This window comes from Bicyclus anynana, chromosome 14 (assembly GCF_947172395.1).
Source record: "Bicyclus anynana chromosome 14, ilBicAnyn1.1, whole genome shotgun sequence".
Lineage (NCBI taxonomy): Eukaryota > Metazoa > Arthropoda > Insecta > Lepidoptera > Nymphalidae > Bicyclus > Bicyclus anynana.
The window spans coordinates 2,489,623-2,504,582 of record NC_069096.1 but is presented as its reverse complement, the minus strand read 5'-3'; the positions used below and the strand labels follow the sequence as shown (position 1 = coordinate 2,504,582).

General features: G+C 35.3%; 1 protein-coding gene across 1 annotated transcript in view; it reads left to right on the top strand.

Moving 5' to 3' along the window:
• Window positions 1-14,960, top strand: part of LOC112057874 (uncharacterized) — a 90,423-nt gene that overhangs the window by 45,105 nt on the left and 30,358 nt on the right. Inside the window, exon 9 of the mRNA XM_052885297.1 lies at window positions 2,828-2,957. Within this exon, the coding sequence (XP_052741257.1) occupies window positions 2,828-2,957 (130 nt within the window). The remainder of the gene's footprint in view (window positions 1-2,827; window positions 2,958-14,960) is intronic.

Below are 14,960 nucleotides of genomic sequence, written 5' to 3'. Positions count from 1 at the left end.
TATCGTGGCCATGTTTAAAATAAATACAATTAGAAAAACGTTATTTATTAGTTGTGTATACAAAATACGCGAGGCAAATGACTATAGGTGCGAGCAGGTTTGTGAAGTGAAGTTATAAAATAGACTAAATTAAATATATTAATTAAAAAAATCGGCTAAGTGCGAGTCGGATTCGCCTACCGTGCGTTCCGTAGAATTTATTGAATATTTGCTTAACCTCGGTTGGACGTATTTATTATCGTATTTATTATGTAAATTATCGTACTTTGTAATAAACGTAATAAATAAATCCGAAATTAAGCATCTATCCTAACTAAAAAGTGTGAAATGAAAAAATTAATTAAACAAATAAACGACTGCATAAAGTATAAAAAAAACTGAAATGAAAAAAAAAACAACCTCAGTCCAGAAGTGTAGAAAGCAATTAGAATTAGGTCCCGACTAGCGTTGAGTAGGACATACAAGAGGCAGGACATTTGTCCCGTACATGACGTCACAATGTAAGAGCGGCTCAACATTTAAAAATGTACTACTTCACATTTTCTGTCGCGGTAGTTGCTTTACTCGTACGCGAGAGAAAGCGAGACACTAGTACAAAAGTCGAATGGGACGTCATTCTGTGGTCCTGTCATATAATTTTGAACTATATCCCTTAACGCGACGGAAATAGTATACGATGCGTTTAGAAATATTATTTTTTGAATTTGGATTTATTCAATTGACATTTTATAAAAATAAAAATTACTTAATAATTTAAAAACTGAAATATAATAACCAAGGTGAATCGATCTATTTTATATAGGTTAAAAATAAGTTTGGCATTTAATATCAGTATGTAAGACAAACTATTACTAACATAGAATACTTGTACCGAATCGTAAATCTATGATTACTAAGCTATATTATTGTAGTAGTACAAACATGACATTTGTACACGTTGCTTCAAACAAAGTTCAAATATGACATTTGTATTCGTTACTTCAAAATTCAAATGTAGTGCCAAGCTTCAGTACGCCTCGCCTCATTTGAAGTGGGACATTGTACTGCCTCGGTACAAAAAAGAGGCAACACTTACAAACTCTTTTTCAAGTCATGTCCTACCCAACACTAGTTGAGTAGGACATACAAGAGGCAGGACATTTGTCCCGTACATGACGTCACAATGTAAGAGCGGCTCAACATTTAAAAGTGTACTACTTCACATTTTCTGTCGCGGTAGTTGCTTTACTCGTACGCGAGAGAAAGCGAGACACTAGTACAAAAGTCGAATGGGACGTCATTCTGTGGTCCTGTCATATAATTTTGTACTATATCCCTTATCGCGACGGAAATAGTATACGATGCGTTTAGAAATATTATTTTTTGAATTTGGATTTATTCAATTGACATTTTATAAAAATAAAAATTACTTAATAATTTAAAAACTGAAATATAATAACCAAGGTGAATCGATCTATTTTATATAGGTTAAAAATAAGTTTGGCATTTAATATCAGTATGTAAGACAAACTATTACTAACATAGAATACTTGTACCGAATCGTAAATCTATGATTACTAAGCTATATTATTGTACTAGTACAAACATGACATTTGTACACGTTGCTTCAAACAAAGTTCAAATATGACATTTGTATTCGTTACTTCAATATTCAAATGTAGTGCCAAGCTTCAGTACGCCTCGCCTCATTTGAAGTGGGACATTGTACTGCCTCGGTACAAAAAAGAGGCAACACTTACAAACTCTTTTTCAAGTCATGTCCTACCCAACACTAGTCCCGACTGTTTTCTAATTGCTTTCTACACTTCTGGACTGAGGTTGTTTTTTTTTTCATTTTTTCATTCCTTTTCAGTTTCTTTATACTTTATGCAATCGGGTTTTTTTATTTGTTTAATTTTTTTTTTTCTACATTTCTATGTTACTCTGTGAAGATTTAGCTTGTATGATGATCTGTATTAGACGTTATCATTATCGTTATCGTTATATACTAGGATATTATAGGAGATTTAAACCCACGCCTTACTAGACACGGGCATAAATTAGAACTTATTTCTGCATATCGTCTCCAAAGAGTAAAAAAATCTTTAGTAGGTTTGGGTGTACTCTTCTATAACAAGATCCCCAAGACTGTGATGCACCTGCCAATGCGTAGCTTTAAGCAATGTGTCAAAAAATATTTACTTAGTCGAGGTTACTGCACCATTGATGAGTTACTCAATGATAAAGATGCTAGGAGGCCATTGGATCAGCTTCCACCTTCACACAGGAAGTAAAACTATACGAAATTGTAATGTTAATTATAATATTGTATGTATGTAAATTATAATCAATTGTATGTTTTTTTTAAAAGAGCAACTGTTGAGTTTCTTGCCGGTTTCTTCTCAGCAGAACCAGCCTTTCGAACCGGTGGTAGAATCTTTACAAATAGTCAACTGACGTATCAAAAGTGCTTGTAAACTGAGCCTACTTGAAATAAATGAATTTTGAATACTCAGCGGCACAACTATCCGCCCTCTTTAATATGACGCGAGTATATTTTTGCCGCACCGTGATAGCTCAGTGGATCATCCATCCCATCCATATCACATGTCTCAAACGGTGAATGAAAACATCGTGAGGAAAGCTGCATTATCAAATTTTCTTAATTTTCTGCGTGTGTGAAGTCTGCCAATCCGCATTGGGCCAGCGTGGTGGACTATTGGCCTAACCCCTCTCATTCTGAGAGGAGACTCGAGAGCCGACTATGGGTTGATAACGAGTATATTTGAGTGGGCGGATAATTGTGCCTCTGAGTATATTAACGATGTCATTATGGTTCGTATTGCAGGGAAGGCGTGAACCACAGCCTCCGGGAGGCTCGTCGCAGCGAGGCTGTGTGCGCCGGCATCCTGTTTCTGGTGTGTGTGGTGTCTCCCATCATCATCGCCCTCGTCAGGAACGCTGTCAACACCATACAGGTTTTTTTTTTATTCTTTACAATTTAGCCCTTAACAATCTCACCTGATGGTAAGTGATGATGCAGTCTAAGATGGAATCGGGCTAACTTGTTAGGAGGAGGATGAAAATCCACACCCATTTCGGTTTAATTCCCATCCACATCGCTTTTAATTTAAATTTGTATACCCTAGTTAAAAACCATATGCACGCTACTGCATATGATTTTTAACTAGGGCTAGCACTGCGACTGTTAGATATCCACTAGTAGGCACGGATAGCATTTGTCACATGAATCTCAATTTCGTACATGTCAGATAGCATACGTCAAAGACAATGAATTAGCCTGCATTTCATCCGCATCTAAATTTCGCAAAAGTTAGTAATTATATAAATAGATCACATTTATATAATTACTAACTTTTGCGCAATTAAGATGCGGATGAAAATAAAATATGACGCGCGGACAGTTAAAAGCGTACATTGCAAATTCTTTTTTTTTCACAAATGCTACTATTTATTATTAGCAGAAGTTTTTACATCATACTTACTTAAGAGAAATTCACCGATATACATATTTAAATTAACTTATTTAACAGTATATTAAATTTTAATTTATAATTTAAATATGTATAGCGGCGGTTTTCTCTTAGTTAATGTTATAAACTTAGTTAAAATATACATTTTTGATAAACAAATAAAGGTTTCATCCGGTGAAGTCATTCAAATTCACTGTTGGATCCTCTCTATCCTTGGATACAGGATGTTATGCGTCAAGAGTGAAAATAAGATAACGTATTAAGGTTATAAGCATTCCGATGACCAACAAGGTTGTTTAGTAATAAAACCGCAAAAAAGGCTAGTTTAATACTACCTAGATATTCTGAAAAACATGATAAATTTAAGGATTTTAGAATACTTTGCGGTAAACCCCGAACTTTGTCATCGCAAAAAATCTAAACGATGGATAGATTTAATTTAATTTTTTTTTTTCTTTACATGTTAGCCCTTGACTACAATCTCACCTGATGGTAAGTGATGATGCAATCTAAGATAAATAAATAAATAAACTTAAACAATACACATCACTATCTAGCCCCAAAGTAAGCATACAGAGCAGCCTGTGTTATGGGTACTAAGATAGTTGATATTATAATATTCATATACATTTATATACTACATATAAATACTTATATAATGTATAAATACACACAGACACTGGAAAAAACCCATGTTCATCACACGAATATTTTCCAGTTGTGGGAATCGAACCCACGGCCGTGGATGCAGAAAGCAGGGTCACTACCCACTGCGCCACGCGGCCGTCATACACAAGATGGAAGCGGGCTAACTTGTTAGAAAGAGGATGAAAATCCACACTCCTTTCGGTTTCTACACGACATCGTACCGGAACGCTAAATCGCTTGGCAGTACATCTTTGTCGGTAGGGTGGTAACTAGCCACGACCGAAGCCTCCCATCATCTAAACATGGACCAATTAAGAATCGGCCCAGCCAAATCAATAACAAATTTGACGGCTTCCGTGGCGTAGTGGTATGCGCGGTGGATTTACAAGGCGGAGGTCGATCCCCGGCTGGCTCGATTGAGGTTTTCTTAATTGGTCCAGGTCTGGCTGGTGGGAAGATTTGGCCATGTCTAGTTACTACTTACTACCCTACCGGTAAAGGTAGAAACCAAAAGGGGTGTGGATTTTCATCCTCAGGTGAGATTATAGTCAAGAGCTAACTTGTGACGACCGAGATAAAAAACCAGCGCATGAAAGTCAAGCCCTCATTCGCACGAGAGTTTTTTTAACGGACATTAAAAAAACGTCCAAATACAACAAATGCATTCCCAAATACCACAGCGCTTAAAACACAGCGATTTTTTAATCAAGTAGTGTTGCATTTTCAATTTCGATCGTCGGAAATCTAATCAAATTGAGATTTGAGTTAAATTCCTTTTCAATAGTAACTAATTTAGTTAGTTGATTGAATAATATAAATAAAAATTTAAACTTAGCGTTACATAATGGGGATGATGACTAGGTTTGAATATATTAATTTTTATAATACAATCGGGTAAATAGGGTCAATGTTAACTAAATTATACATAAAAAGCAAAGATTGTCTGGATATTTTCAAAATAAATGAGATTATAAAATTTCAAAATCTATTAAAAATCTTTTATCGTAATTAGATGAAAATTCATACAGTTTTAGCTTCCTTACATTAAATGCAATATTTTTTAATATTTGAACTATAAACATAAACGCACAAATAACAAAGATCTTAGTAATTTTGTTTGAACGCACGTACAAATCTAACAATCATTACATTACCTACGACGTCATTAGTTCGTGCCATTTTGTATGGGGCGTTTTTCAGGGATCCGCGGCAGCGCCGCAAATCTGACCCTTTAAATCCCTGTAGCTCCGAAAGTAATTATCGCAGATACCCTGTTCCTTTTACAAAATTGCTTTACTATTAGCAAACTCTTAATTTATACACAATTTAAAAAACTGTCATCATCCCTATTACGTATTATTTTCTACATTTAATATCTTATCAATATATCCCTTCCGTTAAATTATGGTCAAGATAAACATGAATATGATTAAACTAAACAATCCAAACAATTCATTACTTTCAACCTACTTAATGTTAATACACTTGTTTCAATCACTGACATTAATTATAATTAATTATAATATAGTGTTTGTTATTGAATTCGTCGTTATAGTAACAAAACTGATTACATAATCAAATGTTTCAACAATAATAACTGACATTGTAATGTTATGTGAATTTATTTGATTATTAACATACCTACCTAATTTATCTACATAAATTTTTTCATGGACAATTTTATTGATAGAAATTATATTTTTTTTCTTTCATTTATTTATTACTCTTTTATTTTAATTTTTAACAATGTAAATATAAAAATAAAATACAAAACACTATTAAAAAATTATAAAAAAATATATAATTATTATTATCAAGTAAGGTACGTGATATTCTCTTTCTCTCTCTCTACCATTTAGAAAAAATACTCAAGTTTTTAAAAACACATAATCACAATATATTAAAAATCTTTCAGTCGACGGTGGCCTTCATCATCATCTCCTTACCCTTATCCCACTTAATTGGGGTCGGAAAAATATGTCAAACTTTTCCATTCATCTCTATTACTCGTCAACTCATCATCCACTCCTTTTACACACATGTCCTCTTTCACACAATCCAACCATCTCTTCTTTGGCCTTCCTCTCCTCTTATGTCCTTCCACTTGCACATTCAACATTTTCCTAGTAATATGACTTTCCTCCCTACACATTACATGTCCATATCAAGCTAACCTTCTACTCCTCAATTTTTCTGTCACTGGCGCCACCTTCAGACTTCCTCTTATATACTCATTCCTTATTTTATCTATTCTTATCACACCACACATCCATCTCAACATACGCATTTCGTTCACATGCATTTTGTACAATATTAATAAATAAAAAAAAAAAAAAAAAATTAAAAAACACGGAAAACGACGCAGCACTAATGGGTATTGTTCTTACCTATAATCAAATAAAAAAAGTTCGGTTTTTTTTTTATTTTTTTTTTTATTAACTAACGAAATTGTAACAATACAATGACATATGTAACACACAGTTGTAAGAGGCCGATAAACAGCGTGATGTCTACAGAAAATAACCGCCATATTATGAACGTTGGTGGACGGTTCTCTAGATACTCCATGACGGTGTAAACCAAGTCCTGAAAAGATTCGTCTGAAAATGTGAATGAGTGAATAAATGACACGTAAATAATTATTGCATTTTTTACAACCTCTATGGTCAGTGGGTAACCTATGTGACTTTGGATCACGCGATGTTAGGTTGAGCTATTATTATTCCTAAGAGGTTTCCATATAGTATATCACATACCATAAGTACTAGGCATGATTGTAGTCAGGCGCAAGTCTGTTAAGAATAAAAAAAAGAAATTAAAAAAAATTCTGTTTAGAAAAATTCACACCTGTCTAACCAAAGCCAAACTTCCTCCGAAATTAAAATATTGATTACAAAATGTTTTTTTTCTATTATGACATACGTTACCTGTTTCTTTAGTCAATAACTCGCCAAGAATTTCTTTAATTTTATCATATTCGCAAGACAACATTTCCGCCATGAGCGCTGGTGTACAAGTTAGACATATTGTTGCAATGCTTTCAGTTATTGCATTTGAGCTTACAATGAAGGAATGCTATAAAATTACAAAATACATCATTTGATATAACCTATAATAACATTCAGATAATTTGTCAGCCGATAGTTTGTCACTCTCCTAGCACAAATAAACTTTGGCAACTGTAAAGATCGGACTGTGATGGTAGGAACTGGCCGTGGCTAGTTATGTATGTTTTAATAGCCATTATATTACGCAACCATTAAGAGTCGTGATAGCCCAGTGGATACGACCTCTGCCTCCGATTCCGGAGGGTGTCCAGTCCGGGGCATGCACCTCCAACATTTCAGTTGTGTGCATTTTAAGAAATTAAATATCACGTGTCTCAAACGGTGAAGGAAAAACATCGTGAGGAAACCTGTATACCAAAAAATTTTCGTAATTCTCTGCGTATTTGAAGTTTGCCAATCCGCATTGGGCCAGCGTGGTGGACTATTGGCCTAACCCCTCTCATTCTGAGAGGAGACTCGAGCTCAGTGAGACGATTATGGGTTGATCAAATAAAAAAAATGCAACCGTTTCATGGTCTACTATTATTTTGTTCAAAAATAACTATTACCAATACATTACTATAAACGACTATAGGTTTCTACCGAGCTAACATTCAATAGTTGAACAAAAAAATTTAATTAGTTTTAAATAAGATTTAATTATACTTACATTAGCATTGTCGAACATTGTAATACCGGCATAAACATAATAAATGCTTTTTATGATCGTAAAGATAACATTGAAGAATATCTAGAAAGAAGAAAATACTATACATTACTTTGACATTTGTTTACTGGATGTGGTACGTTTAATTGTACAATTAAAAATTAATATACATAAAATATCTTATTTAATTATTATAATAATGATAATAAACAACATCTAGGAAGATGGTATATCAAATAAATCGCGCATATAATGGAACGTAAACGTAACCTTCCCTTCCCGCACTTCGTCTTCTCGCACCTATCAATCTTTCATTATTTCCTCGTCCTGTGACCAATCAAGACAAGAAAATTCAAGAACGCTTAAAACTATTCGTTTTCTTTTGGTGTGCTCAAAGTGTCAGTGACAATAAACAGCTGCTCATCATCATCAAGTTAATCAATAAAACCGCTAGGAATAAGAGAGCGTAACGTGGAGAACGAAGAAGAAAGAAAATAGAAGCCATTAAAGGTCAGTCCTTTCAATTCATTCTTCATATCCTATCCGAGAAGTTTCTACAGTCCACTGCTCTTAAAAACAATTAAAATAAATTATTTACGCTCCAGGATGGAAGAAAATAAATTAGTCATGTCAAAATTAAGTGACGATTAAGAAAAACTACACGAAACAGGAAAAAATGCAAGCTGGGTTAAGCTAAAAGCGCGACAACAAAATTGGGTAGTATCATACAAAAAACCGTCTTATTATCCATACTAATATAATAAAGCTGAAGAGTTTTTTTGTTTGTTTGTTTGATTGAACGCGCTAATCTCAGGTACTACTGGTCCGATTTGAAAAATTCTTTCAGTGTTAAGTAGCCCATTTATCGAGGAAGGCTATAGGCTATATTATCCCTGTATTCCTACGGGAACGAGAACTACGCGGGTGAAACCGCGCGGCGTCAGCTAATAATATTATAAATCCTGTAAATACTGGAGCTTACGCTGATGCTGATGCCACTTTAGGCAAAACCGCCAAAAAAGGCCAAACATTATTTGCATTTTTCATACTTCTCTTTAAGAAGTATAAGTATTTGTAAAATATATTTCTACATAAAATACTCATATAATATAATTTGTTATAATTCTGTGGCCGTGATAGCCCAGTGGATATGACCTCTGCCTCCGATTCCGGAAGGTGTGGGTTCGAATCTGGTCCGGGGCATGCACCTCCAACTTTCAAGTGGTGTGCATTTTTTGTTGAAATTAAATATCACGTGTCTCAAACGTTGAAGGAAAACATCGTGAGGAAACCTGCATACCAGAGAATTTCTTAATTCTCTGCGTGTGTGAAGTCTGCCAATCCGCATTGGGCCAGCGTGGTGGACTATTGGCCTAACCCCTCTCATTCTGAGAGGAGACTCGAATTCAGCAGTGAGCCGAATATGGATTGATGATAATAATTCTGTGCTCATAATTATTATAAACCAGGCAGAACTTACCGCCATTTTTATTGATTTGTTTGCATTGTCCATATTATCTACCAAATGTTTATATAGATGCAGGAAATGTTTCAATGAAAATAACTTTTTTTCCATAAAAGTATTTTCGCTTGTACAGTTTATCTTTAACTGGGCGACCAAGTGCTTCATCCTGGACCATGTTAATTCTAATAGAGCTGATCTTGACAAATTACTCATAAAATTTGAAATTATCATGCATACAACGCACATATGGTGAATGGAGCGAAATATTTGCAAATCAACAATCAACAAAGTTTCAATGAAAACTTTTATTGCTATGCAAATGCTAAAAATAATAGTAGTCACTCCAAAATCGATGCATTTGTTTTTATATCCGATTATAATATCAATAGTTGTGATTATAGAATATAACTTGGGCAATTGATCTCTGAAGAAAATTGTGATTGCTATATTTCCAATAAAATGCAATAATAAAATTACATTGAAAATATACCTCATAGAGTAATCTTTATCTGTCAGCAAATAATATATATCGGGCAAACAAATCGCAGTATAAACTACGCAGTAACATTTACCTATTGTATTGAGAACTTTTGATTTGAAAATATCGCTGTAGAAACCGAACAAAAGCCCTACAAACATTATAGGTGTAATTGTGCTCATAGTTTTCAACAGATTATTTTATATACAAACTATAAACTCTGAGCTATCTCAAGGCAAACGTGAAAATGATTAAACCGAACAGTAACACAACTCATTACTTTGAATCTATTATATGTTAGTACATTTGTTTCAATCACTAAGATTAGATAATCCTGCTAATGTTATAAACGCGAAAGTTTGTATGGATGTTTGGATATTTGTTACTCTTTAACGCCGCTACTACTGAAGCGATTTGGCTGAAATTTAAAATGAAAAATAGATTTTACTCTGGATTAACACATAGGCTACTCTTTATCCCGAAAAAATCCATGGCTTCACGAGATTTGCAAAAACTGATGATTTTGATGATATGAATCTTTGTTACTCTTTCACGCCTCGACTACTGAACTGAATTAGCTGAAATTTGGTACTGAGATATACAGCATGGATTAACACATAGGCTACTTTTTATCCCGGAAAAGTCCATGGTTCCCAAGGGATTTGTGAAAAACTAAATACCATGCGGACGAAGTCGCGGGCGTCCGCTAGTATTATTATATAATGTACTGTTTGTTATTGAATTCGTCGTTATAGTAACAAAACTGATAGCAGGATAACATATTTCAACAATAATTACTTACATTATAATGTTTATTGGACGGTCTATTTTAAGCCTTAACGTATCTACTACAATTATAACTATAGATCATCATCAATTTTTACAACAACTTCTTAGTATTTTCCGACTTAGTATGCAATATCTTTGATATACAGCTAATATGTAAGCTTTTTGATGAGCTTTTTTATATAGTGGCGTAAGAGACACATAATCATTTTCAATATTATTAAATCGGGTCTCTCATAGTATCTTATAGTTGGTTCAATTTCGTAACTAAATAGAATATTCATTTATAAAAGTAGGTGTTTTATGTGATTTCAAAAAAACATTTCTTAAAATGTTTTTAATTCTAGTAGATACCTACATTCATTATTATTAACACGTATAGGCAAAGAGGTCATCATCATAATCATCATATCAGCCGATGGACGTCCACTGCAGGACATAGGCCTTTTGTAAGGACTTTCAAGCATCACGATATTGAGCCACCTGCATCCAGCGAATCCCTGCGACTCGCTTGATATCGTCAGTCCACCTGCTGGGGGGTCGGCCAACACTGCGCTTACTAGTGCGGGGTCACCATTCCAGCACTTTGGGACCCCAACGTCCATCGGCTCTTCGAACTATGTGCCCCGCCCATTGCCACTTTAGCTTCGCAACTCGTTGAGCTATGTCGGTGACTTTGGTTCTTCTGCGGATCTCCTCATTTCTGATTCGATCACGCAAAGATACTCCTAACATAGCTCGTTTCATCTGTGTGACTCTGAGCCTTCTTATGAGGCCCATAGTTAGCGACCAAGTCTCGGAACCATAGGTCATCACTGGCAACACGCACTGTTCGAATACTTTTGTCTTCAGGCACTGAGGAATTTTGGACGAAAAGATGTCGCGAAGTTACCCGAATGCAACCCAGCCGAGTTGGATTCGACGGTTCACCTCTTTCTCGAAATTGGACCTACCTAACTGGATCATATGTCCTAGGTATACGTATTCGTCTACAATTTCGAGTGCAGCGTTCTCAACTATAATTGGGTGGAACGATACATGAGCATTACACATTATTTTTGTTTTGGCCATGTTAATTTTCAGGCTCACCTGTTGAGAAACGCTGCTGGTACATGGTACTAAGGTCATCCAGAGGCTGTGCCATGATGACTACATCATCTGCGAACCGCAGTTGAGTGATGTACTCGCCATTGATGTTGATGCCAAGTCCGCCCCAGTCCAGAAGCTTAAAGACGTCATCCAGTGCGGCGGTAAATAGCTTCGGAGAGATCACATCTCCCTGACGCACTCCTCGCTGCAACTGGATTGGCCTCGTAGTCTGATCCTGAATACGGACTGACATAGTAGCGTTTTCGTACAAGCACTTCAACGCTTGGATATACCTGTAATCAATTCGGCATCTCTGCAATGACCTTAGCACAGCCCAGGTTTCCACCGAATCGAACCGCTTTCTCATAGTCCACAAACGCTAAATATAGTGGCTGGTTATACTCGTGAGTCTTCTGTATAACCTGCCGCAGCGTATGGATGTGGTCTATGGTGCTAAAGCCTTTTCGGAAACCGGCTTGTTCGGGAGGCTGGAAGTCAAACCTAATAGCGAGACGATTTGTAATGACTCTCGAGAACAATTTGTAAACGTGGCTTAGCAGCGAGATGGGTCTGTAATTCTTCAGCAAGGTGTTGTCACCTTTTTTGAAGAACAGAACCACCACGCTCCTATGCCACGCCTCAGGCGTCGTGCCCTCGTGAATGACGGAATTGAACAATCGCTGAAGGACTTTAAGTATCGGTTTTTCACCCGCTTTCAGGAGTTTTGCTGTGATTCCGTCTTCACCTTATTGTTCTTCAGGCATACTGTATTCATTTGAATGTACAGGTAACTCATTAATTTCAAGATCAAAACATGTACCACATTCTAGCAAATAAATGATTTGATTGATTGATTGACGTCGTAATGCAAGAGGACGTTACACGCACGCAGTCAGTTTCAGTAATACATACAAAACAAACGAGCACTGTCCGTTGTTCGTTGAAACGTTGACTGCGATGTCGCGACGTTTTAATTTGGCATGCTATCTTTACTAATATTATAAAGCTGAAGAGTTTGTTTGTTTGTTTGTTTGTTTGATTGAACGCGCTTAATATTATAAAGCTGAAGAGTTTGTTTGTTTGTTTCATAGAACGCGCTAATCTCAAGAATTACTGGTCCGATTTGAAAAAATCTTTCTGTTTTAGATAGCCCATTTAACGACAAAGGCTATAGATTATATATTATCCCTGTATTCCTACGGAAACGGGAACCACGCGGGTAAAACCGCGCAGCGTCAGCTAGTTTAAAATACGAGTACATGGAAAACTACGCAGCGTGGACGCTGCGACGGTGCAACGTAACGCTCTAATGGGGTATCGATCTAACATTTCGTCGAGTAAAAAAGGCAGTTTTTGTGAATAATCTTTATTTACTAACGAAACTAACAACACAATGCTATACGTAACACACATCCAGCAGACCGATAAACAGCGTTATGTCAACAGAAATTATGCGCCATTTTATGAACTTTGGTGGACGGTTGTCTAGATACTCCACGACGATGTTAACCATGTCTTGAAAAGATTCGTCTGAAAATGTGTATAAGTGAATAAATTACACGTAATTTATTATTGCACTTTTAACAACCTCTATGGTCAGTGAGTAACTTATGTGACTTTGGATCACGCGATGTTATAGGTTGGACTATAAAATATTGATCATATTCCGTATCCTATAACCTTCTTCGTATTTTGGTCTTAAACCGTGCCAAGTTTCATTTGAATTCATTCAGTAGTTTCAGCGTGATGCCCGAATGACAAAAAAACACGGACAGACAGACAGACAAAAAATCGAAAAAAAATAGCTTCAGTATCGATTATAGTATAATGCCCCCCAACAAAAATTTTCAAAATATCTTCAATGTACGGAATGTACAAAATGTACAGAATTCGTATTATAAGTAGGTATAGATTCTAGATAAACTGTACAAGCGAAAATACAGTACATTATAATTTTTATAGTGCTCATAGTTTTTAACTGATTATTTTAACTCTGAACAAGGCAAACATGAAAATGATTAAGCTGAACAGTATACAACCAATTCCAATACCACATTTTACCTACTTAGTGTAAATAATTTTCAATCAATGAGATTAATAATAATTATAATGTACTGTTTGTTATTGAAATTGTCGTTATAGTAACAAAACTGACAACATAATAAAATGTTTCAATAAAAAATATAAGTAACTTGGAGTTTTTTGATTTAATTATTTTTTGCATCGACAATTTTAGTCGTAGAGAATATAATTGTTAATTAACAAGTAAGGCAGGTACTACATATCCGGTCTCTGCCATTCTAAAAAAAAATACTGTTACTTAGCGATACCTAAAGTTTTGAAAAAACCCACGTTGTTTGCTATATTTTATCTCCATATTTTCCTCTAGTTCAACAAAACATTTGGGATATTGTAAACAAAGAGTGTGAATGAGACTTTTCAAAGGAGGAAAGTAGGAAAAGTACTACCTTATCCTTCACTTGTATATATCACTCCCGTTTACCCCTACGAAATACCAGACCCTTAATAACAGTCACAACCCATCTAGGTGGAAAATTGTCATCAATACAGACTCATGAAGCCCAATCACAAGGCTGCTACTATACACTGATAAGGAGTAACCATAACTGTCTTTCATCTCCATCACCGTACCTCCATAACCCGTCTAGATATAAAGTTCTCATTATTACAAATTAATCAAGCTCAAACACAAGGTAACTGCTGTAAGTCGATAAGGAGTTCCCTCGTATGTGCTTCGGATTCATCATCAAATCGACACCAGACCTTCATTAACTTGTAGTACTTACTTTGAAATTGTAAAGAACATAAGCGCACAAGTTACCCCTATGATTTTCAAAAGTTTCCCTCTATTTCTCCAGGATTCCATCATCAGATCCTGATATGATTAGAATGGGACCACCTAGAAAGTATGGACACTTTCAAACAAAAAAAAAAATTTCTACATGAAAAATTAATAAATAAAAAAAAATCCGACGAATTGAGAATTTTTCCTTTTTTTGAAGTCAGTTAAAAATGTCTTACGGTGTATACTGACAGCCTTTCGTGGATATCACAAAGTAGGCCGATGATATTGCCCAGTTGAAATTGTGATTTTTGTTTACTATATATACAGGGTGTCCCGTAAATACTACAACACACTTTACGAGGCGATAGCTGACATAGAGGCCTACTAAAATAATGCAATATATATGTTAGCCGAAATTTTACAGTTTTTAAGTTATATTGATTTTTATAGATAATATGCGTTATTTTAGTACGCCTTAGAGTTAGCTATCACCCTGTAAGG